The following is a 26,661-nucleotide window of genomic DNA, read 5'->3' as shown; positions in this document are numbered from 1 at the left end:
TTAATAGATGTTGCAAGCACAGAAGAACAAGTTAGATTTGATGTACTTGTCAGGCAGAGAAAACATAGTTATGATAGTGCCAGGCAAATGCATCTAGGATAAAGTTTCCATGCTTTTGATGCCACCACAAAAAAGACCCTCCTTTTGGTACCTCCACCTTTGTAAACTTCAGAAAGTAGAAGCAGATTGCTATAGGAGAAGTTAGTCTCAGGCTGATTTGCAGATATATACTCCTGATTACATGTATGAAGTGATAGCTTGATAAATGGAGCATCACATGATACGTAAATGGGTCATCACAGATATGACAACCACCAATAGTTTCCATGGCTTTCAACAAAGGCCATTCCACACAGTCATCTGCCTATAACTAGCCTTTGGGTGGCTTGGTCTGTATACATAGCAGAATGAGGTGGCAGAATGGATTATACCATTGCAAAATGCAGATAGAAGAGTGACATAGAAACAGAGCAAGTCAGGAGCGGTCTCCCGGGCCATCTAGTCTGACCCCCGGCTCCAGCCGGCTCCGCTCACAACATGCCTCCCATGTGCACGTCTAGCCTATCCTTGAACACTGTCACCAGTGGGGCCTCAACTGCCTCCTATGGAACATGTTTGTAATGTTTTCCAAGGCTGAATAAAAGCCATCATGAGTGGGAAAATAGCAGATCAGGCAAAGGGCTGGGACTGTCATGTGGAGCATTCACAGTGATTCTTGCCTGTTTGAAGAATAGACCATCTGGCCATTATATTGATCTGCTGGCTCAGGATCAAAAAGACACTGCTTTAAACTAATATCTAGCCATTTTCTATTTTTATTCTATTTTTTCCTCTACAACAGGTTGGAAGATTGAATTTTATCCAGTTTGGACTGGGACCTTTGTGTGAAAGGAGCTTTGAGGTTTGGACAGGGCCTCCTGGGGATACTTTAGAGTAAACCTGAAAAAGACATAGCTGCTGAATATGGATTTACAGTAATGACTTGTATGGATTTCATTCTGCTGCCTATGTGGATATGAAAGGAGGGATCATGGCTTACTGGAATGATCAAGATCTCAGATTTTCATTTCCAGTGCCTTAAATGTTACAAAGGGTTGGGTGGCAGATGGCAGAAAGGTCCTGATTAGTTTAGAGCTATGGTGGGTAAATGTTTTGGTCTGTGGACACATTTGGCAATTGGAAAAGCTATCCTGATCCCCACCGCAAGCAAGACCGAGTCACCTGCCCATGTAGTGAGTATAGGCAGAGGGGCTGAGTGCCAATGCACTAAGGTCGTTTGAACCCTCCTCTTTCAGCACCAATGAAACTTATTTCAGAGCAGTCCCAGCTGTTGATAGGGAAATTTATTGTTTATTTTAAAAATAACAACTTGGGAGTTGTTTGGTGACATGTTGGCCATGTGGCCAAAGAGTCTTGTCTGATATAAGATGGCTTCTTAGGTGTGGAGCAAACCTAGGTGTGCCAGAGCTGATGCTGGTGTCTGTGATAATTTTCTGCAGAAGGCAGGACTTGACAGGACGTCAGTTCCGTCTCAGAAAGAACCTCCTGCTGATATGAGTTGTTGAACAGACTTCTTCCAAAATGATGACCTGTCCTTTACCAGCTGTTTCTCAAAGCTGAGGATGGATGGCCATTCGTCTCAATGAATTTCCTGTACTGGCTAGAAGGTGGACTCTATTTCCTTTGAGGACTCCAATTTTAAGACTCCAGTCTCCATTCCTGGTGTCAGTTATTAACAGTGTCAAACAGTGTAGACGCTACAGATGTGTCTTTCAGGGACTTTCTGCAAACCTTCATTGTCACAGATGACTGGTAATCTAACATCTAAGAGGTGAGGCACCTCATTGCAACATTGCAATGATAATAGTCCTGCCCCATTGAATATCTGTCTCTCAAAATTGTGAGGACCTTCGCCCACTCTGCAAGACAGAGTTGTGGGTTGGAGAGGAAGAAGGAAGAGAACTAAATGACAACCCTCCCCCACTTTCTTTATCCACTTCCACACAGTTGGTATCTGCTAGTGGTCGTGTGTTATATTCTGGGCATGTCAGAACATAATGCAGTGTAACAAGATGTGATCTGTTGGATGAGATTTTATGTAGCGGAAAAAGGTTCCTGTGCTTTCCCCTTTTCATTATTTACATTCCTGGAGAAGGTTATGTGCCACATGAGGTTTCTGCAGAGATAAATAGCTAACCTGAGCTGGCTGGCAGCATCCCCAGAATCCAATAAGGGCTCCGCTCAGCATAGCCACCTAATACTTTTAAAGAGCTGGCCTTCGAGGCGAGTGCTGAAGGGCCTCTGTTCAGTATGTAACCTTGTACAACTTGCACACAATTGCAAAGCAACTGGCTGGCTGGACACGGGTTTGCCGAGGGCAGGATGCATGGCATGGGCTGCTGGGCATTGCCATATTCCAGTAAGGCAGACGATCAGGATGGTCACAGTATTTGAGGTCATGAATGAGGGCTTGGGCTAACTGAAGGGCTCATTTTCACAGGTATCGCTAGGTTGCTCTACCTGTTACTGCTCCATCTTGAGAGGCCTTGCCCTAAGTTTCCAGATAGCCAACTTTCTCGCCCAACTTCTTTAACATGGTTTCTTTCTATGGACAGAAGTTAGCTGCCAGTTAATGGGAGTGGAAAGAATGTTTGCATGCATTTTCAAATGCCATTACTTGTCCTGTTCTGCATTTCTGTCACAGCTTTTTGCTGAACACTGAGGGATTCCTCTAAGGCATCTTGGGATGTAGCTTCCAGACCTAGCCAGCTCAAGGACTGGTACCCATGCCATGCACTTGGGCCCACATTACCCATTTGGGCCATGGCTGTTCTTGTCCCCCTGGGTTGGGCAGGGTATCAGTTGCCCGATGACTGAACCCTTGCCCTGTTTTTGTTACATGGTTTCAAATCATACCCACCTTGTGGCAACCCTATGATGAATGCTATCCAGCATGGCAGCCCTGCTCAGCTCCTGTACGCTCAAGGCTGTGGTTTCTTTATAAGATCCATCCTTCTCAGTAAAGGTGCACTAATGTGCATTGGAATGCCCAATTCAATAAAGTGATGGCCATACACAAGCAATGACATAATGGTTCATCTTGCTGGGTAAGCTCTCACCACGGCAGTTCTCCTAGCCCCATGCTCCAGAGAAAGCCTCAAAATGCAGACTGTTGTGTGTAGCCATCTCTCAATATATGAAAATTGTCTTTTGTAGATCTGGTCGCAGATGGCCTCTTGAAATTCTCCACCCTCTCTGTGGGCAGAAACACCAGCTTCTCAGCGGTGGAGCTCACCATTGGCAGTAGCTGTAGCACAGCTTCTTCCTTTTTGCCTCCGGGTTTTCTTTTTTGTGCTATGATTGCAAGTGGCAACGTCAGCAAATGTGTCGGCCATCTGGTCTTCAGTTTGTATCCTTCCTTGTGGCTGTATCTAGTGTCATCCAAGGAGGACTTGGTGTGTGAGAGGAGAGGGCTTTCCACCCAAGTGGTGGGGACAATGGGTGGGCGATGTCCAAGAGTGCAATGTGTGCTTCTGTCCTTCCTGTCAGAGCTTTGGAGTCCCCCAGCCTGCCTGCACTCCTTGACTCCAAAAAGTCCCATGGGAAGAATTAGCTAAGAAAGCTAAGATGCCTTGAGCTTGAACTGAAGTGCATGAAGCTGGAGAGAAAGGATTGTACCACAAAAGACAGGACACTCACACTCCTCAGCTACCTCCCAAGTAATAATACAAGAACACTGACCCCAATCCAAGGGAATTTCTGCAAAATGTTCTTCTCCTTTGAATTTCTTCTCAAGAGCCATTTCTTTTCTACCAAATAGAATGAGAATGGTTGGAAAATGTGGGAGAAAAATTTTAGCACAGTGCTAGTCTTTTGTAAAGCTAATGGGCCTGTCCTGCTTCTTCGAAACTAAGCCAGACCCAAATAGTTTACATCAGAACTATCTTTAGTGCAAAGACCCATTTACCCCAAGCCATTGAAGGCTGGCTCAGAGGGGACATGGGGGTCTCAGGTGGGGCATGGCAGCTGACACCAAAATCGCCGCTAAGAGAAGGCCTGGTGCTTTGCTGCAGTCCAGCAAATTTGGGTTCCACCATGGCCTCATTTGTACGCACAGCAATTATATGCACCACAATTGCTCCCATATTGTGCCCTCGCACTACAGCTGGTGAAAGCACTTTCCTTGAGTTTTCTCATCCTGGCACCCCACATTGTTTTACACTACCCACTCTAGGCTAGCACTGGGGCAAGACCTACTGCAATCTGTTCCTCTCATGCTCAGTTGAGTCAGAAAGTCTGCACATGCTTATGGAACGAAGGCTGCACATTCAGAAACCCTTTTCCACGTCACGTGTAGCAGCACAAGGTAGCAGCCCAGCAGGTGGGGCTCAATTCCTGGTGGCTGCCTTGTGGACACGGGTGCACTTGCCAGCAGCTCGGGCTCGGGGCTCTGCCAAAGTGGACTGGACTCTCGGGAGCTGAGACCAGGCCATCTGGCAGGTTGCTAACCCCAGCAGAGATCCCCACACATCCCTGCTCAGGGCATGCCTGACAGTCTGTATTCTGTTGGGGCTTCTAGGAGATGAAATTTCAGACATCTGGAGGGCCACCAGGTGAGAGAGAACTACCCTACCCTACTCTCGGATGCTTTGAGTCTGAGTGTGATAATTGGGGCATCCCTTTTTAAGGGTACTGCCGTTGATTCAAAGGCTCTCAGTGCAACTGGAACAAGGCAAGCCCTTAAAGAATGAATCTGGGGCCAGTTTTGATTTTAGGGGGAGAAGCTCAAGAAAGTGCTTAATGCTTCCACTGAACACCAGAGGCATTGAAAACAGTGCTGTGCCGAAAGCATTTTCCGAAGGATTTTTTCTTTGCTGTTCTCATTCACTTGAAATGCGAAGGAGGACCTTTCAGTCGACATTCTCATGCGACTGATTTGGGCTTTCTTGTTCTCGGCTTATGAGGTGGCAGAGGAGTGTGCATGAGTGCCCCATCCTGTCAAGCTGCCAGCTGTCACGCGTGTTCCAGCACTTTCAGGTGATCAGCAGCTACACAGTGGATCTGCAATTTAAGAATGCCAGCTAGAGCTGAACCAAAGTGTCTGAGAAGAAATTTTTCTCTGACAGCCCTGAGAGGTCCCCCCTCCCCCAAGAAAAAGCAATGGTTGCTTTGCAGAATTTTCTCCAAATCTTCACCAATTTTTGGTGAGGTTTATTTATTTATTTATTTATTTATTAAAACATTTTTATGCCGCCCCATTCGCCGAAGCCTCGGGGCGGCTTACAACATAGACCTCCCTGCATGCTTGGAATGATGCCCGGTATTCTGCAGAATGAAAAATGGGGGTCAGGCTGCCAGCTGGTATCAATTGCAGTGGCAGTGCAGAGAGAGAGAACACAGAACCCCCTGGGGGGAAAGCTACAAAACTCCTACCAACTGGGGGCCCTTCCAGTGAGAAAGAGCAAATGGTGCAGACATTCAGAAATCCCACACCCAGTTTTTCTGTCCTCAAATGTGGTGGACAAGTTGAAAGGCTCTTCATACACAGTTAACAAACTGGTTCATGCCATGGTCTTGACTTGATCTGTAACATGCAAAAGGTTTACACCTCTTGCTGCCATGAACACATTCACACCAGGGAGAGGGCTACTGTATTTGTGGAATGAATGCTTATTCTTCTGGTAAGGGTTCAGCTCTGACAAAACCAAACCCTGAAGCAGCTACAGCAATGGAAGCATTTAGGAACCCAAACAGGACCCGAGCAATCCACTTGCTCCTTTTCTCACAACACTGAGAATAGATAAGAGTGGTTAACACTGTAGCCATCCATTTTTAAAAAGCAAAAATAAAGGCAGCCCATATACTTGGCTGTGTGCTGGTTGCAGCTGTTGTCCATTAGGAGCCCTCTGGAGTCCAGTTCCCAGCGGCACACAGTTGGCCCCCAACGTTTTGCTCAGCAGTGAGATCAGGAGATCTAAATCATGATGATGATAGGGTGGTGGGGTGGAGGAACAGCCAGCAAAACTATCTAGAAGAGGGAAACATGCAGGCCACCGTCCATGCACAGGTAGGCAAGGGCTGCTGCCTGCCTCTTCAGCTGTGCAGTAGGACCCCAAACAGGAACACAGCAAATGGGTCAGGCCTGTGGAGAACTTGCACATCCATTTTGCCTACTAGCTGAAGCTCTCTGGGAAGCGTAAAGGCTGCAACACGGAAGAACCTTATACATACAAACATGTAATGCAGACAGAAGCACAGTGGTGCCTTCTGAGCCACCTCTGGATGCTGGAGGCAGCGCATGGGTAGGTTCCATGCCAGATAAAGCCAAAGGCATCCCAGCCTGAGTGGAACTCACTCAGAAGCACACGCCAGGCACATATCCCTCAACCTTTGCTAAATGAAAGCAGATGTGCCCATATGCGCGTATCAGTGACGATTGCCCAATCTGTGTCTAGCACCCTCCCCTTGCACATTATCTTCCATGGGCTCAATTAATTTGCTCTGCAATTGTCCTTTACCATTATGTATATAAGAAGCAACAGCGTGTGCTTTTGGTTTATTATGAGACTGGCTCAGGTCATGCAGCCCCAACCTACCTGCAAAGTGATAATGAATGGCTCTCCACACCACTGCAAGTTTCCACGGCCTCAGGCAGGCAGCTTACTGCAAGTGGTCCTGCCCTTGCAGTGAAGAACAGCAGCAATGCTATGGACTTGCTGCCCCCAACCTGCCATTTTGGCATCGGTGCAAAACCTGCTGTAGGGCATTGCAGGAGCAGTCACAAGCCGCCTGCCTGCCTGCCTGCCTGCCACTGCTGCACAATACTTTGGAGCCAAGGAGAGAAGTCAACCAGAAGGGCCTGGCTCTAGCACCACTGCTGCTTCCCACCCATGTCCTTTGTGCCTGCTGGCCCAGGTCACTGCCATCATTATTCTTTAGCAAAACCAGAATTGTTCTGCAGGTTCCGTCAGCAGCTACAATGGGCCCCAGCCACATGTGAAATGGCCGTTCACACATTGCATGGCACCTAAGGCTCTTAGCCCACTGGAGGAGACTGCTCTGCGTGCAGATGTTTCCAGATTCAAACTCCAGCTTTGCTAGGTAGGGTGGGCTGCCAGTCAGTGTTAGCAGCACTGAGCTAGACAGACTAATGGTCAGACATGTTATCAGGCAACTCCCTATCTTCCTAGCATATGCACTCTCACATGGCTGTAAGCCCTATAGAAGATAGCATTTCAGATACAGGATTGCATTATGTTCATGAGCGTGCATTTGTGTGGCAATGCGATTGTGTCTGGGGCAGCGGGAAGTGAAGGGGCATGGCTCACCCAATATGCAGCCACACCTTGTATACAAGAGGTAGGTGCCAACCCATCACGTCCTTCAGCTCAATTTAGTTTTTTGTTCTGCAAGCATGCAGTTAATTTCAGCAGAAAAATGGAAACAAACCAAAAGTCAAGCACAGATTTAGCTGTGCTGCCTTGCTCCTGTTGGGTTCTACTTCTTGAGGAATCCTCCTTTAGAAATGTATTTATTTTTACAGGAACCCTACAGATATTCCTCTGAAAGTAACAACACTCTCTGAGTGGTTGTTCTAGGGTTCATAGAATCATATAACAGAGCTGGAAGGGGCCATGAAGGCCATTGGCTCAAACCCCCTACTGTTACAGGACACCAAGTTACACCATCCCACTCAGATGACTGTCCAGGTTCTTTCTGAATGTCTCTAGTGTGAGAGGGCCCACAACCTCTCTAGGCAACTGGTTCCACTGTTATACTGCTCTGACAGCAAGAAAACTTTTCCTGATATCTAGCTTGAATCTGAGTTGTTGCAGCTCAAGCCGATTATTCCATGTCCTACACTCTGGCATCAGCAAGAAATGATCTCGACCTTCTTCTTTGTGACAGCCTTTGAGGTACTTGTATCATGTCCCCCCTCAGACTTCTGTTCTCAAGGCTGAACATGCCCAGTTTTCTCAGCCTCTCCTCATAGGGCAGTGTTTCCAAACCCTGGGTCTTTTTTGTGACCTTCCTCTGGGCCCTTTCCAATTTTTCTGCATCTTTCTTAAATTCTGGTACTCAGAACTGGGAACTGGTTTTCTTCTGTTCATTGGACTTCCTCTCTTGCCTGGCCTGGCCCTGCCTTTAGAGCCAGCCAAGCTGGGAGGAACCCTGTGAGTGCTCTCAGAACCCTGGCTGCACAATGAGCAAGCCACCTTCTGCAGCACAAATGTTGTCTGCTTGCACAACATTTGCATGGGACTCAGTTTCTGGGAGATGCCCATGAAAATGCTCAGGGTGCTTGGCACCAAGTTGGCCTCCTGGCTGCAGGAAAGTGGGCTAGTATCTGGGGAACTGAAGGAATCTCACCCCCAGGGCATATTCCTCACACATCCCTAGGTTGTTCAGCCTCTGACTCTGAAGCAGAACTCCTGTTTTCCTGTAGGGATGGAGCCATGATCATCTTCTCTGAGAGCCCAGGTTCCCCAGGTCAGCCAAAGGAGTTCAGATGGTGCTTGGGCCTCCTGAACTTTCCCACTCGGAGTTAGATATTTCCATGTAGCAAATCCTGGCAGAACCTGTTAGTATTCAATACATGCAGAGCTAGTTCAGTTTATATCCTCTCTCTCCCCTCTTTATTACCATCTAAGTTAATGATGAGATTTCTGCTAAATTCCACTAGCCATCCTGAAAAGGCAGGGGGAAAATCAGGTGGTGGCATGTAGCAGAAGATTGTGATTGTTCCTGGCAAGCAGAGACAGCTGGGGAATTTGTGGTTGGGATTCTCAGCCCGTGAAGTAATTGTACATTGCAAAAGTAGCACTTTTGGAGTGTGAGGCACATTTAAGCTGAATCAATGAACATGTGGATCAGACCTCAGCTCTCTGCTGGCTTTTGCACTTCCCGTGTGTTCTGGCAAACTCTCACCTCAAAGAATATAGACCAAAACACCTTTAGAAATGCAGATTTTTGAGAAAAAATGCTTCTATATGTGATAATTTTGTGAGGAAATGTCTTTAACAGTATGTATTTGAACAGTATTTTAATATGATTGGGAAGGGGAAATATTGCAGATTTAGTGCTGAAATGGGTGAACGTGTACAATGAGTTGCAGATATTAAAAAGACCAATTTTCTCATTCCTCCTTCAGTGAACAGAATTTTAGGACACTTTGGGATGTGTCTACATGGAAATTTCAGTTCACCAGTATCTATATGACAGCTGCACAACCTGTGGATGACAGTTCGATCCAGAGAGGTGACACGGTCTGATTTAAGGGCAAATCTTTGTAATGGAGTTCTTGCTTTAGATTCTCCTTGAAAGAAAGAGGGCAGTTCTTGCCTTGTTCTTCCTTAGGGGCCTCTTCTTGGTCCAAAACCCACAAAGCAACTGAATTTAACTGTATGTCTTTCAACAGTTGAATGATCTAAGAATGACAAAAAAGTCTCGAAGCGAGCATGCTGGCATCCATTACTGTTTTTCACTGAAGGAAAGTGATCTCTCATTGAGTGTCACACCAAATCATCTAACTGCTGGATGGACTGCCAACTGCAGATCAAGGCTGTCAATGCTCATCATTTTCAGAAAGCATATATTTCATTTACCTTCCATTTATACTGGCAGAGTTTGAAAGGGACTCAGAATCAGAAGCGGCTGTTGATTACATGAACAAGAGGGAGTGGAATTCTGTTTGTAGTTTTGCATGATGATGTTTAAAATCAGACTGTAAATGAGGGCCTGCTCACACATTAACTTTCTAATGAGGGGGCCTCCTCTTTTGTAGCCTTTTCTCCCTGTATTGGTCTCTGGTTCTGACCGCCAGAATGAGTTGTACTTGTCCGCCTGCCTGCGTCTTCCAGCCCCACAGTCCTTGCAAGATGACAGCCTCTTTTTCTCACCAGAGGGAGCAGGGAAGGCAAGCCTAGTCCCACACAAGCAGGTGGACACGAGGCAGCCTGCCCAGGTAGACTGGGGCACTTCCAGCATGACGAAGTTTTCTTTAATGTTCCCTTGCAGTTAGAAAATGGGAATGGCAGGGAGATAGAACAAGTTGGTTTCCTTTTATAGCTGTTTATCTAGTTCTCTTCATATTGTTACTATGTTATGATGCGGGTTGCATTAGTCTTACTTTAATTCCATTTAGTCTGCTTTGAAAATTGCTTTTACTGAAAGAGGGGTGTGTGTGTGTGTGTGTGTCTGTGTGTGTGTCTGTGTGTGTAGAGGCTTCTTGCTGATGTCAGAGTTTCCTATTGTACAGACGTATCACCACCAGTCTGAACCAGTCTTATCCACTTTACCATCCATGGATTCCACATTCTGTCACATGCGGAACCTAGACCAAGCTCACAACAAAGTCTATTTACTTTCCTCATTCCTTCTGATGGAGCCTGCTCCACTCTGCTTGAGCTCCTGACAGGAATCACTCTTATCTGAAAGAACAGAGGAAGCAGCGGGCACAGCTGAGAATGTAGGACAAGGCTCCACTTGGCTGGAAGGCCAATCTGTCTGTCCTGGGTATCAGAACCAGAGTTCCCAATGAGGCACGGAGGGCTTTGTTATGGGTCTCATTTGTCAAAACACTATTTGATCCAGCTCTGGGTGCCCACAAAAGCTTCACTGTGTTCTGTTGAGAAGGGCACTTTTGACAAGAAGAAGTAGAGCAACCTCTCCATGCATCCAGCACCTTTCTGGAATAAAAAGCTACCTTCAGACTTTGGGGGTAGATACATATAAGCTCTGATGAGGGAGAAGAGAAAATATGATGATTTTAAAAAATTTGGGTTTTTTTAGGTGACCGACCTTATGTGGTGCTCATGGCACGGGTCCACCCAGGTGAGAGCAATGCCAGCTGGGTAATGAAGGGGACGTTGGAATTCCTCCTCAGCAGTGAGCCCATTGCAGATCTCCTGAGGCACTGCTTCATCTTCAAGGTCATCCCCATGCTGAATCCAGATGGAGTCATCAATGGCAAGTGAGTGATGCAGTTGGGTTTGCCATCAGTGGAGGGGCAGGCGAGTCTGTCACAGTCAACATTTCAGGTGCTGTGAGTTCCAGATGTGGGATGCAGAAGTAAGGTTCTTTCCTTATTAGTTGGAGTCCATGAAGGTATCAATGACCCTTGCAAGCCAAGGAAATATAGTGTTATGTTGAGCTGAATGTATTTGTTTCAGGGATGCAGTACCGCTTTCAGCTTGAGGGCTGAATTTCTTTACAGAGAAGCTCTGAATGCTGCAATGTGCAAAGAGGGATTAGGATCCTGGAGGTGGGATTTCTGTTTCAGGCATTTCTAGAGACACAAGGAATGGAAAGAAATTCCTCTAGGGCCTAGGAGAGCCCCTGCTATTGGTAGGGTGGCCACTTACACACACAGAAGTATGAGGATTTGCTTCAGTTGGCAAACCACTTCAGAACGCCCTGCTCACAGCCTCAAACACAAACAGGGAAGGAAGCTCATGTCCTCCAGAAATGACTACAAATTGCTGGAAGTACATAACCATCAACTGCCCAATGCACAACTTTAGAAAACCTGCACCTTTCCCATTTGAATGAAATGTGGAAAGTTGCAAAAGAGAATGGGAGCAAGCTGAGAGCAGAAGTGAAGTTTAGATAATTTTAGCTAGCTCAAGCATCCCAGGTCCTTCTCCCTCTACTTGCCCATTACCAAAGCAGAAGAAATACAGAACCCCCAAAATAATGTACATAATTTAAAGAAAAATGCCATCCGTCTTCCTCAGAGCTGCTGAACAGATTGCCTGCTCAGTCTGCTGTCCAAGTGCACCCTTCTGCTGGGAACCACAAGGCCTCTGCTTCCCCTTGTCTTCCATTCAGACTTGATCTAGCCAGTCCTTCAAAGAGGGGACACCTTCCAGTGGAGACCTGCCCTCCGTCAGCCCTTCCAGGAGAGCTTTGACCTTGTAAGGTAGAACTCCTGGCCACTGCTAGAGAAGGCGGATGAAGGCATAGGCAGCAAAACCGCATCCCATCACCACTCAGGTGGTGATTGCCAAAAAGAGGCCACTAAGAAACAGAAGGGAAATATAGACATTTTAAACTCACCAGTAAACCCTTCCTGAGCCAAAATGGTGTAGGAGGGGGAACCCAAAAAGGCATTTATTTATTTAAAAAGTACATTTATTTTTACATGCTGAAACTTCAGTTACCTTCACAGTACTCTCCGTTTGATGCAATGCACCTACTGAGACATTTTTTCTGCTGCTCAAAACAGTTTTGTTTTGTTTTTTAGAATTTTTTGTTAAAGTTTTAAAACTAATACTAAAAACATCAATTCTCACATACATCAGATTTACTGGGTCAACCCCCTACTACATATTTTTAACATTCTATAATCATATTCAAATCAGTTTATAATAACTTGAAAACATCTCTAAATTTATGCCAGGTCCCGTTTCTCCAGCCAATTATAGAAAAAATCCCAAGTTTGATAGAAGTTGCTCAAAACAGTTTTTGAGTGCATCAGTTTTGATGCCTTTTAGTGCTTCTGCTGTTTTTTGTTTCACCTCTTCTACATTGGCAAAACATTTCCCTTTGAAGACTTTTTCACCTGGGGAAACAAACAAAACAAAATCACACGGGGTGAGATCATTGCATGGGGAGGGTGGGGCACAAGGGTCATGCCGTGTTTGGTCAAAATGGTTGAACAGTCAGCATGGCATGTGCAGCTGAATTGTCATGGAGGAAGGACACAGCCATCTCTTTGCTACAACTCCGCAAATTGTGATGCAGCCTTCTCAAATAAATAATTTTTTTTGTTTCCTAGAACACTCACCTAGTGGGGGAAGCCTGTACTACAAGGAGTCCGCCCTCCAGAAGATAATTCTGGGTCTTTTTGGGTCCCTCCTCATATGTTTGCTCACAGACAACCCAGGAAGGGGAGACTAGCTGCAGAATGGGAAAAGAAAAGAAAAATATAAGTATTTGTGTGTATTGCACATGCACTCTGAGGGAATGGCTTGCTTGAGGACCCCTGAACCGAAGCATTCCTGCTTCTGCAATCATCTGTGCTCAGTTTCGAATAACGGCTAGCTTTTTCCTCCCACCTTAAAACACATCTGACGAGAAAATATTATACCATGCAACATTATTCAAATAATTGTCACACGACCTTGGATGCCCATTCTATGTCCTTGCAGCACTGCAAGCAGTACAAAATGCTCCCTGTTTACCCAATGCAAGTCATACCACTGCACTTATCAATATGCTAAGTCTTCCAAGCCTGCAGTTTGTAAGGCTGTTCACTGATTAATGCAGTTTTCTGGGTAAATTAACTGCCTACCTGTTAACCAATTCATCAGATATTTAGCCAATTAACATAAATATTACAACAGTTCAGTACTAGTGACATTGTGCAAGTATTTAATGAAGACAACAGTTTCCCTTGACTGATTATCACAGAAAAAAACCCATTTGTTATTTGGCAAATTATCCTAAAACACATTGCTAAAGTCAAAAAAGGTTGATCATTTACAACAATGACATCGATGCCAAATAGTTTTCAAAGAGGGAACCTTGAAGGATAACCAGTAAAAATAAAAATGCCCTCCTGCCCCCAAACATTTTAAGCTATTCATTCATTTTTCAAGCAGTCTCCTTCCTTGTCTGATTCAGCACTGTTATTCTATGCTCAGTTATTTGGGAGAAAGCATAATTAAACTCACTGGGCTTTACTTCTGAGTAAACCTTTGTAAGATTGTTGTGAGGGGATGCTCCGCATGACATAGATGAAAAACAAAAGGAAGGGAAATGTCTGTCTGTCTTGCTTATGTTAAGAAAAGCAATGGAAAGGGTCATAATAGTGAGAGATCTAGTGATGCTAGATAGGGAAGGGAGGCTGGTGGCCACACAACACGGCTTCCGGAAAAACAGGTCCTGCCAGACAAACCTTGTGGAATTCTATGACAAGGTTTCGAGATGGCTAGATGGAGGGGATGCAGTGGATGTGGTATACCTGGATTTCAGCAAGGCCTTTGACAAAGTGCCGCATGATATCCTGGTGGAGAAACTGAGCAGTTTTGGGATACACCAAAGCACTGTCCGGTGGATTAGGGCATGGTTGACTGACCAAAAGCAGAGGGTAACTATTAGTGGAGAATCATGTCTTGGGGCTCTTTCTTGGGGCTGATCCTGTTTAATCTTTTCATCAACAACATGGATGAAGGGGGGAACAGTCTGCTGATCAGATCCACAGATGATACTAAAGTTGGGGCAGTGGCCACAATTGAGGAGCAGGTAGTCCAGATCCAAAAGGATCTGGACAGACTATGGAAGTGGTCAGGAGACAACAGGATGGCATTCAATGTGGATAAGTGCAAGGTGGGGCATAGGAATGGGTGTCATAAGTACAGGTTAGGTGACAAGTGGCTGGAGAGCAGCACTTGTGAAAGGGTGCTGGTTAACTGCAGGCTAAACATGAGCCAGCAGTGTGACATGGCGGCCAAGAAGGTGAAGGCCACCCTTGGTTGCATAGCCAGAAGCGTGGCTTCTAGATTGAGAGAGGTATTACTACCACTCTAAACAACTCTGGTGCATCTGCAACTGGAGTATTGTGTTCAGTTTTGGGCCCCTCATTACAGAAGGGATATAGTCAGGTTAGAGTCAGTGCAGCGTAGGGCCACAAGGATGGTGACTGGATTGCAGGGAGAGCCATATGAGGCAAGACTTGGGGGAACTGGGTTTCTTCAGCCAAGAGAAGAGGAGACTCAGAGGGGATCTGTTGGCGACATACAGGTATGTGAGGGGATGTCACATGGAGATGGGTAGAGTCCTGTTGTCCCCTGCAGAGGAAGGCAGGATGCATTCCTACAGAGCAAAGCTCAGGGATTCAAGGTTCAATTTAGATGCCAGGAAGTACTTCCTGAGAGTTAGGACCCTGAGGGTGTGGAATGGGCTTCCCCGGGAGGTGGTTGAGGCCCCATCGGTGAGGGTGTTCAAGAATAGGCTGGACGTCCACATGGTGGGCATGTCGTGAGCGGAGCTGGCTGGAGCCAGGGGTCAGACTAGATGGTCCGGGAGACCCCTTCTGATTTGCTCTGTTTCTATGTTTCTAACACTGATTTTTTTATACGCAACTTTATTCTATCCCACAATCTCATCTTTCTGATTTGTTAAGGTCAGATTAAACATCACTTGCAGTTCTGTATGCAATTTTATCACATTTATTTTCTGCAAGTCCCTTTGCCTAATATTTGACTTTTTTGCTTGTTGCTGCCTTAGCAAAACCTTCCCCAACATGGTACTCTCAGGATGTCTTGTGCTACAGCTCCCAGAATTGTCCAGTTAACATGCCTGGCTGGAAGAGCAATGGGGACTGAAGTTCAAACACATGTGGATGGTGCCAGGTTGGGTGAAGAGTTCCTTAATGTATGCATTTTTGTACAGATCAATTGGAGACCTGTATTTCAACATTCAGCAAAGGCCAAAACCTGAAGGAAAATTTGATTCTGGTTTGTATTGTAGTTCAGCAATTGCAAATTGGGTCATTTCCTGTTAAAATGTGAACCAAACATATTTTACTGTTTACACAAGAGAAGAGTTTTTAAGTTTGTGCTCTCTGTATATTGCTGTAAGTCAGGGGGTCAACAAGATTTTGGGGTCAGTGGACACAAAGGAAACTTTGAGAGACTGTTGTGAGCACTTTCACAAAATGGCTGCTACAAGAGAGAAACTGCATGGTTGGCATGGATGGTTGAATTAAAGTAAAACCTTAGGAGAGAAAATGAAGCCACCAGTGGCAGCCAGGTGAGGATCAGTAGAGGTTCCCATGGTTCCCATTTTTTCCATGGACAAAATGGACCACGGGCACCATATTGGAGATGCCAGTTCAATAGGTTCTGCTACTCTTCCTGTATGCCGCATTCTAGTGGTCCATTCTGTACTCTTTAAAACACCAAGAGGAAGTTTGCTTGTTTTTCAGTTAAAGCTATATTAGAAAAACATCATTATCTTACAATAGGTAATCACCAGTTTAAATATCCTTTTCATAACTGCAGCATGTGCCATGGCCCAGTGGTACATTACAGGGCATCAAGCAAACCAGTGCTAATCATGATTATGAGAGAGTAAACTCCTCTGAATTCTGTGGGATTTACTTCTGAGTAATCAGCTTTAAGATTGTAATTTGCATATGCATGAACAGACTGTGGCCTAAATGTGCATGGGAGACATGCCTCTCCCACTTGGCGACGTAACTTCTGGAGAAACTGGAAGTTAGCTGAGCCATGAAACAGGCATGCCATTAACGATGCTAGATTCTAGACCTAATGGCCCTATGCCATTAGCGGCAGTGCGGTGCAGTGGTGAGAGTATTGGACTCAGCCATGGAGATCCCTGAGTGGCTTTGGGTCAGTTGCAGGCACTCTGCCCAACTGACCTCGCAGAGTGGTTGTTCTGAAGGTAAAATGGAGAGGAGGAGGACCTAGCAAGCCACCGTGGTTCCTTGCTAGAGGAAGAATGGCAGGCTGTAACCGTAACATAAGAAGAATGCCTCTCCATTTTAGGTGCCCATTTCATTTATAGGATTTCATTCCAGAGAGTGAGGTAAAGACTTGCAGGGTGACGGGGGTGAGTTTGTCCATCCCTCGTATTGCAAGTGTCCGTGGGCAGGGTTGGCGCTCCTGCAATATGGCCATCTGTCTTTTGCTGCAATGTTCTGTTCCTTGGAGAATTTCTGATTGACCCAAGTTTGGCTTCTGTTCTTGAGGGTCAATGAAAAGCATCCCCTGCCCCCCCCCCCCCCGACCAGAAAGCTTTGGAAAAACACATGGACTCCGCATGGAAATTGTCCTTTTTGGAAAGGTCTCACCCTATGGAAGCAGGAAGAAAGGAGTCTTAAAGAACAGGAGTTATAAGTGGGGCGTCTTCTGATGCATGCTGCTGTCTCTCATGGTGGTTTCATTCCCTTCAGGAGCTTGTGTACCAACAGTGGGGCCAAAACAGGGTAAGAGAGAAACAAGAGTGGGGTATAGGCATGCACCTGTGAGGTATACACAAGTACAAACCATTTTAAAAAATTGTTAAAGTAGAAAATTATCACTAATGGATCATGAGAACCTCCATTAGACACTGTTCCTTCTTTACAAATGTATCCCACTCCAGCTCAAAGCAAGCCCTTTCTTTATTTCCTTCCAGCTTTTGGAAAGAGTTTGAGAACAGTTTGCTTGGTCTTTTGAAGCTGCTCTAGAAATTGCATGCTGTGCTATTGTGGCAACAGCTTCTCTTTTGTTCTTTTGACCTGCTGGGTGTCCTGGTGGTCTGCGGGCTGCTAGCACTGAATCAGCAAAGAAAAAATGCTGCAAAGAAAAGAAAAACAGATATTTTTAGCTGCGCTTGATCTGCTTTCTCAAGTGACTTCCCTTTGAAATGGGGAGTGAGGGTGAGAGAGGTATACCTGGGAGGGGTGTGTTGGGAGCTTTGATTTTTCCCCAAGCTCTTCACAGTACGCCTCCTCTCCTTCGCGCTTTTCATGCTGTGACACTGATTCAGCAGCTGAAAGGACACACAGCTCAGAATCTTATAGAACAAGATAATGGAAGCTGCCCTGATCTAGTTATCAAATATCACACATATACACCAAAAGCCCTCTGACAAATTATGGAGGATCCGTCCATCCATGGTTGCCAGTCTTGATGTCTCCATGCCGTTCCCCGGGTCAGAAGCAGTATGCCTAGGCCAGCCAGTTGCTGGGGAGCATGGGCAGGAGGGTGCTGTGGCACTCATGTCCTATTTGGGAGTTTCCTGCGGGCAGCCACTGTGAGAGCAGACTGCTGGGCTGGATGGGCCCAGGGCCTGATCCAGCAGGGCTCATTCTATGACAGCTAGACGAATGATGGTTGCTTTCCCAGTTTTTCACTTTGATTGCATAATTAATATATCCTCTTGGCAAGAGTGGTGGGTAAGGATCATCACAACTTTCTTGCCATTTCCAAGGTGACTTTTGCTGGAAGACTTCCTTGAGAGGAGTGGGGGAAGACATATTATCTGCACATTAACTGGCTTACAAGTGGGACCTACAACAAAATATTGCAGGACAGAGTGCTCCTATTTGGGATGCCAGTCAGCCCAATGTGTCCTCTCCTGAGACATCCCCTTCCCTTGTCCCTCTGTCCTTCCCTGCTTGGTCATTTGGTGACTGTTCCATGACCAATGAGCATCCCCACTCTTTGTTGGGTTCTTTGAGGTTTCAGAGATTGAGGGCGGGGAGGAGGGATACTCCTGCTGTCTGCAAAGCTTATTGCTTCCTCCAAGCTGGCTGGCTACTTTCCTCTTGTGTATGGCTACTGCCATTTTACACACACAGGGAACTGAGTTCACTTTTGATAAATAATTGAATGGCCCTGGCCTGTGCTGGAGGCACCGATGTCTGAGGGGCAATGTATTCACTCTGGGCTTTAGCCTGAATTGCTACCCATACTGCTGGACTAGATTTCTAAAACAGTTTGGCAGCATGGATAGCTCTTTTGAAGTCCAAACTAAACTCCTGAGTGGATGCAGTGCTTCACTGACACTGGAACCCCAGTCAGGGCTGGCCACGGATGGCAGGGAGTGCAGAGTGCCAACAGTCAGAATGGGAGAGCAAGAGAATTATACTTGAAAGCGCTGTGAAACATGCATCTCCTCCCATAGGCTGCTTGTGTTGAGGTGAAATGCTGATTTCCCATCAAGGATGCATGGGCTGAACATTATTTTGCTTAGCGCTTGCTGTTTCCCCAGCCAGTGCTCTTCCATACTTCCTGGACTCGTGCAAGGGAGATCCCACCCAATCAGGGATTATGCCGTAAACAGGCTGATGTCACCACCACACAGGCTATCACGCTTGGCTGCACAGTGACATCACCCAGGCTAATGGGAAATAAAGGAAATGTTCATAAGCTAATCTTCCTTATAAGGGATGATCAGAAGTATCACCCCAAACAGGAGCGTTTTTCAGCAGCCCCTGAAAATGTATAAATCAGGAACTCCATCTTTCCCGGTGCATTGGAATTGCCCCAATCAAACTGCCATGTCTCTCCCGCTCGTTCCCTTGAAGGTGTGAGTATAAACTAATATCTTCTCCTTTCCTTTGAAAGCTCATAAAAAGGCAGCCAGGACAATTTTAAACAAGATGATTATTCTGAGTATCCCTGCTCAGAGCTGACTTTTTAACGAGCAGAGTGATTTTGCATCTCACATGTGCATACCCCTATAAATCTTCTGTCTTCTCCTTTAGTTATGCTATTGATCCCACTTCTGTCTACTTATCTCAGCATCTTTCTTGATTTAGGAGGGATTTTCCCTGCTCCTGCGTGGGTTTGAAGAGCCTTGCTCTGCAAATGCCAACACCTTCCTAAGTCGGCCATAGAGATGTGACGTTTAAAGAGGATTCTTGTCAGCACCCAGCCAGCTACTGCCACAGTAATGTGGATTGAGCCCAGCTAACAAGGGCACTCATCCAGAGGGGGCTCACCGTGGCCACACTCCAGGAGGCTTCAGAAGGCCTGAAGTGAGCAGGGCCGAAAGCTGAGCACAGCCCCTGTCCTGGCAATGCAAACAGGGGAGGAGTGACGTGATTGCATGCATGCAGCACTGTGACTCAGGTGCGGGTCCTCCTCCCTCCCTCCTTGTCCACCTTGGTTTATCACATGATTTTGCATATCTCCCTGCTGCCAATATTGTGCTGAATGGACTTACAGGCCCCATTTCAGACGTTTGTGCTCAGTTTGCAAAACTTGTCAACTACATGCACATGCTGGGGTGGGGGCTAATGTTTACACCTTCCTCCCCCTGTCCAGAGCAGCCAGACATAGAAACATGGAAATAGAGTAAGTCAGAAGGGGTCTCCCGGGCCATCTAGTCTGACCCCCGGCTCCAGCTGGCTCCATTCACAACATGCCCACCATGTGCATGTCCAGCCTATCTTTGAACACCTTCACCAATAGTGCCTCAACCACCTCTCATGGAAGCCCATTCCACACCCTCGGGGTCCTAACTGTCAGGAAGTGCTTCCTGGCATCTAAATTGAACCTTGGTTCCCTGAGCTTTGCTCCATTGGAACATATCCTGCCCTCCACTGCAGAGGAAAAAAGGTCATGTCCCACATCTGTGTGGCACCCCCTCACATACCTGTATGTCGCTAACAGGTCCCCCCTCAGTTTCCTCTTCTCAAAGCTCAAAAAGATCCAGCTCCCTCAGGCTCTCTTCATATGACTTTCCCTGCAAACTAGCTACCATCCTAGTGGCCCTTTCCAACCTTGCAATATCTCTCTTGTAATGAGGGGTCCAAAATTGATCACAATACTCCAGTTGTGGGCTCACCAGAGTCTTATAGGGTGGCAGTAATACCTCTCTCGATCTAGAAGTCATACTTCTCGCTATGCACCCAAGGGTGGCAAATCCCCAGCTACATCCTGTTCCCCCATGTGAATCTCCCCCATCCTGCTTTGGTGAGAACACAGAGGCAAAATAGTTATTTAACATCTATGCCTGTTCCCTCACATCAGTCACCAAATCTCCTTCCTCCTTATTAAGCGGTCCCACCACTTGTGTTCCCTTCCTCTTGCTATTTACATGTTGGTAGAAGCCCTTTTTGTTGCTCCTGATATTCTTGGCAAGTCTCAGCTCATAATCAGCCTTAGCCTCATGAAGAATCCTTCTGCAATGGGCCTCCTTCCGGTATACCCTTTTGTCTATTTGCCCCAGTACAAATTTCCTACGGAGGTTCCTCTTATGCTTAATGCCTCTTACCACTTCTCCTCTCATTCATGGGGGTGCTCTTCTTCACCTCCCCTCTTTTCTAACTAGAGACATCATCAAGGCTTGTGCCTCCAAGATCTCCCTTTTTAGTGCCACCCACCCGTCCCTAACCCTAACCCTTGCCTTTCAGTACCCTCTTCCCAGGAGACTTTCCCCAGTCTGGCCTTCAATTGACCAAAGTTGGCCCTTGTAAAGTCCCAACTTCTAATACTTGACCTGCCACTCATCCCCATTCCTCTGATCTCAAAGCAAAGGATGGAGTGAACACTTGCATCCGGAGCTCCTCTAATCTATACCCCATCTATCAACTCCTCCCTGTTGGTCAAAACCATATCAAGGATATCCCCCCTCCCTTGTCGACTCCTGAACCCTCTGTGTGAAAAACCCTCCCTCCATAGCGTCTAGGAAGCGACGTGACATGGCCATCTCTGCTGAGTAAGACTCCCAACTAATGTCTCAGAAATTGAAATCTCCCATAATTACCGTGTCCCTCCCCTGAGTTATCCTTCAAATCTAGTCCATCAGAGCATTGTCTAGGGTCTCAATTTGACTTGGAGGGTGCTAACATACCCCCACTGTCAGGTCCCTCCCTCTGCCAAAACCCCTTAGTTTTACCCAGACTGCCTCTACCAAATCCCCATCTGCATCACACTCTATCTCATTGCATCCTATCCCTTCCCTCACATATAATGCTACGCCTTCTCCCTCTTTCCCTTCCTGTCCTGTCTAAACAGGTCATACCCCTCTGTTTACAGTTCAGTCTTGCCTTTCATCCCACCAAGTTTCTGTGACCCCCATCAGGTCATACCCTCCTATTCCCAGGGGAGCCTCAAGCTCTTCCTGCTTATTACCCATGCTCCTAGCATTGGTGTACATGAATCTCAGCGCCTTCTCACAAATCGTTTTCTTTGGGTCCCCTGGCCTCCTCCTTCCTCCCATCTTCCTTTATACTGGCACCCTCTTTGTCGGAGCTCCACCAGCACCTGCAGTACATCTAACACCCTGGACCTGAAAACCTGGTCCTTTCCCCTTACTTGACCCATCAGGACAAGTTTCTGGGGGGACAGTGCCCCCCGCAGTTCAGTTTAAACCCTTTTGGATGAAGCTTGCTAGAGCATTTCCAAAGGATCTTTCCCCCATCCTCATGAGCAGGCTGTAACTGAGTTGGGTGACTCTTCCTGTAGTCGTGGCAAACCAGGGGTGAAGCTTATTTGGATCATTGTCTGCTTGGAAAATCACTAGAGAACATGATTCACAATTAAGATTGTGGCTGGTAGCATAGGCGGACAATGTACAGCAATGTTTTGGATTGGTAAGGGAAAAAGGGACCCCACTCCCCTAACACACACATTCCTCTGTGTGCCACTTGGGGTTGCTTTTTCTGATGTGACCCCAGACAACTTGTAACTGAATGTAAGGTTCATTTCCTTTGGTCCTCTAGGCCGGAAAAGGCACTGCATACTGCTAGATCCTGTAGGGATGCTCCTGGTCACTTTGGTTCTCTACCGATCCCCTTCCTGAAGTCTGGAAGCAGATAGACTTTAATACAAAGGCTTGGGGACTTGCCTTTGGGTGGCAGGTATGGATATTACTTTGGGCAGTACCAGGAAAGTCACTCTGGCAGAGAAGAGGTCCCTTGAACCCTGCCTGGTCCATTTACATCAGAGGAGAACAAGGCAATGGGCTAATTAGATAAAGTGCTAAGTGAGCCTTTGACCCCTCCTGTTTCCTTTTATGGGGATGCTCAGCTACATGGGCCATAGAGTACAGAGAAGCCCAAGCTGCTTCAGGTGGGCTTGTACTACAAAGCAGTGCAGAATGGAGGAGAAAAGACAGGAGGAACTCCTGCAGCACCAAGGGGATAGGAGTTCTTCCAGTGAAGGGTCTTAAAGAAAAAAATCCATGGAATGATCAGCTTGCATGTCCCTGCCTTTAAACATCCTCATAAATATTTCTCAAAATTGCTGATAAATCATAATGGACACACTGCTGCTCTTGTGCCAACATTGCTCATGTAGCTTTAGTGTTGGCAAATGTTTAGAATGAAAACTCCTGAACCAAGGACTGTAAAGAGAAATTGTATTACAGACAGCAAAAAAATTGAATTTTGGTAATAAAAAAGATGCAGACTCTTCAGATTCAGTTAAATTTACCCATGTATCCATGCACTCAGTGACAGAGTTACAAACGCTTCCTTTCACAGAGACTCACGTTTTCCCCCCTTCTGGCTCATGTGCTTCTGCTTCCACACCAAGACGTATTTCTCTGCCTGTGGAAAGCCTGGCATATCCATTTGTCTGACATTTTCACAGACACACCCATATTGGTGATGCGTACTCCAGTCAAATGCCGTCGGCATTTTGAGCACTTGGCTGGTATTTTCCAGACACTGCACTTCCAGATACATATTGTTATTTATGAGACCTAAATTTAGGGTTATTAATTGCATCAGTGAAAAACCCTAATTTATATCATCATAAACAGCAATAATGAACACTGCCAAATGCTAATTCCCACTGCTTGCCAACTGTGCCTGGGTCTGATTGGATTTTTTCTTTCTTTCTTTTTTTTTACCCTCTTCCCAGAAGTATTAAATTACAAATGATTCAAAGCTGCATCATTGATCAAGCTTGGACTTGATGGAGAAATACACACACGCGGAGTGGAACTTTCTTGTGGCTCTTATACACCATTCCTCCACATCTTTTCCCTGCTTGGAGAGACACTTGGTGCTTCCATACTGCAGGCAGGCTGGCAAGGCAAAGAGAGATGAGGGAACCACAGAGACAATGACAGATTTAGGGTACCATCCTATGGCCCATAGGTATTGTCAGATGGGCCATAAAATATGGGGAATTCTTCCCTCCAGAGTTCTGGTTCCCTCAAGCCCCCTCCTAGCACTCCAACTTCAGAAAGAGGAATCAGAAGTGTGCCCCCTGCTGCCAGGGTGGGAAGAGCCATTCAGGCTGGCCTCCAAAGTCAGAAAATCAACTCTAGAGAGGGCAGACTGGAGTGTTCCAGTGGGCTTGGTGGGGAGCAGATGGAGGTGAGGGCAGGATAGAAATCCCTCCACTGAACTGCTGCCACTAGGTGGATGAAAAGGCCTCTTGAGGAACATGTGTGGGGCAGAGGGGGAGGCAAATGTTGCCCCTGCTGCTCCCTCCACTCTGCATCTGATGATCCAAAACCTCCGATTTTGGAGGCATCCAATCATCAGGCTCTGAATTAGAGGCAGAGCTCCCCTAGTGGCAAGATTGTGAAGGGCAGCATGGTTCAACCTGCAAGTACTTGCAGGACCAGGATTGGATCCACAGGTACTTTCAGGGATCAGGGCCTGAGAAATGCAGAGCAGCTGAGAGCTCTGGAAAGCTCTATAGAAAGCCCCCTTGCACTGTTCAGCTCTATTACTGTTGCATGAAGGATGCTTTCTGGTCCTGATCCTGCCCCTAGCCTTGCTTTCAATTGTGCCTTGCTCTTGACTCTGGTCTGCTTCAGGTCTAGTCCCACCCTGCCAGGTGCCTGATATAAAGTGCATGGAGACAGCCCCAGTGCAATCTTTAGGACCTCCAGTGAAAGTTTTGCCTTTGTCTCTTCCCTGATTTGCTATGCTGGATTTCAGGCCATTGCCTGCTCTCAGGATGATTGATAGGTTAACAGGATTGGGCCCTTAGCTGTTGCTCAGACTGAGCTTTAGGACTAACCCAGTAGCCTCTCCTTGTCAGGTTGGGCAAAACCTTTGAACTACCTGGACTTAAAAGGCCAGATTCATTCCTCCTCTCTTCCTACTTCCCTACACTAATTATAAGTACACATAAAATGTTCAGGCAACATCCACCAGGCCCATAGGAAGCCATGCATCCTGCTTTACAAGTGACAGTCCTCTGTTGGAGGGGGTCATCCAGTCCAAGTCTGCTGTAAATGTCCAGAGCCTCCCAGAGCAAGAGCAAAGGGCCCTGATGTTGCATGTGGGCAGCAGATGGTGCCAAGTACCCAGGTCACCCGGCCACAGCCTCCCATCCTGTGAAGATACCTATTGCATTTCTACTTAAATGCAAATAGTATGCAGATCACTGCTTTCTTGGGTCCCCTTTTTATGTTTGGGAGTTTGAATTTCCCCTCCCCCCCTTCATAAGTGGTCATTCTAGGTCCAAAGCAACCTAAGTCACAAAACCACATTTTTTATGGCAACCGCAATAGGGGGAGATCCTGCATTGCCCCCAAACTCATCATCGTGCAGCTGCTGCCATGGGAGCAGATAGAGCTCAGAGGTCAAGACATATAAAGTGCATGTAGACAGTCCTAGCACAGTCCTTAGGACCTCCAGTGAAGGCTTCCTGAATGGCAGTGAGGGAAAGTCCTCAGCCTCAGGAAAGCTAGGACTGAGCTTGGTGGATCCGTCAGAGGTTGACTTGGTAGAAAGCAACTTTGTAGGATCAGAACAAATGCAGCGCCCTTGCAATTGTGAAAGATCATGGACACATACACACATGTGCATGCATCTATGCATATTTTATGCACAAAAATGCCCTGGATATGAAACCCTTAGCTCCACCCTCTGCTTGTGGACCAAGAAGCTCCCGCTGTTGCTTTCATTTGTTCCTTCAGAGTGTTATTTCTCTGTCCTTTATCTGCCAGAGTCGCCGTGCTGCATGAATGATGAGCTGGGCTCATTTAGTACCACTGTTTTCTCCTTGGTAAATGTGCTCCCATACATCTTTGCTCCCCAGGAATATGCTCACTCCTCTATTTACGGCTTCCCTCACTTGTTCCTCCCTCCTGTGTTGCTCCCACATTCCCCTTCTTCGCTCAGTGGCCCCATAATGGCCACAGAGATAAATAAAAATCATAATTCTTCCTAGCCGTTGTTATTTTCTGCCACTTCCTCTGTGGTTGTATTTGTTGTTGCCCTGTGCAGTAATATATATAATAACAAGGAAAACAAATCTTATTACTAAAGTAATTACAATAAATAAAAAGCAGAGAGGAGAGCTGAAGAAAGGGGGCACCGGGGAGAGATTGCAGCAGCTTGTGTGTGTATCTGTGTGTGTGTCTGTAATTCATTCAGGCTGTACTTGGTGCCCTTCTGATAGCACCAGGTTGGGTGGGATGGGAGGACTTGTGCTTAATTAGTGGCCAAGTATCGCAGGCACCCTTTTACTGACATCCCTGGGCTTTTTGGGCAAAGGGGTTTGCTGCCTGCAAATTCTCAATACCTGCCATGCTTCACCAGCTGCTGTGATTGCACTGGGTCTTGTTGAATGCTGAGCTGAGACACTCGGAGGCATCACATATATTTCCACCCCCTTTCTATGAGCCATTGTGCACTTTCCACTGCAGGGAAACAGGCTCCATGTAACGAGTGGCCACCCAAGGCTGCTCCTTGGGCAGAAGATCGCCCTTGGTGCATCAGACCAAAGGTGGTCCTGGGACAGCAGCCAATCAACTGCCCATTGGGAAGGCTTGGTGCAAAGAGCACGTGGAACATTGTTTGTCTGCAGCATATGTGAAAAAATCCGTTTGAGCATCAGGAGTATCACTTCTTTGTGATAACCCTGGTGTCTGACTCTTATTCCTCAGAGGAATGAGGTTTTGGATTCAGAAGTAGGATCAGAATGGGAGAGACTTCAGAACAATTCTTCAGAACTGTCTTCGCTGTCTTGGAACACATTTTGAGAACCCCCACCCTGACCTGAAGTGATCACATGGCTGCTTTTGGACCCTGGCTTCCCCCAAGACGGTTCTCCAGGTATCTCTGCTGAACAAGGTGAGGCAAGGGCTACTGAGGAAAGGGACTTTTTTGTTGGAGGATTCCTCATGTTCCCAGATCCTAGGAGGCGACCTCAGCAACTGCTTATCTCTGCCATCTCCTATGTTGTCCTGAAGCTTGATCAGCTCCTTTCTTCCATTTCCTTCTTA

General features: G+C 46.6%; 1 protein-coding gene across 6 annotated transcripts in view; it reads left to right on the top strand.

Annotated features, from left to right (window-relative positions):
- Window positions 1-26,661, top strand: part of LOC123019599 (cytosolic carboxypeptidase 4-like) — a 342,822-nt gene that overhangs the window by 34,616 nt on the left and 281,545 nt on the right. For all 6 annotated transcript variants that reach the window (XR_006413940.1, XM_044422596.1, XM_044422594.1 and 3 more), the window contains exon 4: window positions 10,792-10,972. Coding sequence is in view for 5 of the 6 variants with exons in the window: in XM_044422596.1 (XP_044278531.1) it covers window positions 10,792-10,972 (181 nt within the window). In the remaining variant the exon portion in view is untranslated. The remainder of the gene's footprint in view (window positions 1-10,791; window positions 10,973-26,661) is intronic.

The sequence above is a fragment of the Varanus komodoensis genome, unplaced genomic scaffold (assembly GCF_004798865.1).
Source record: "Varanus komodoensis strain SLA01 unplaced genomic scaffold, ASM479886v1 scaffold131, whole genome shotgun sequence".
Classification (NCBI taxonomy): Eukaryota; Metazoa; Chordata; class Lepidosauria; order Squamata; family Varanidae; genus Varanus; species Varanus komodoensis.
The sequence above is the reverse complement of the archived record's forward strand: the minus strand, read 5'-3'. Positions and strand labels throughout refer to the sequence as shown.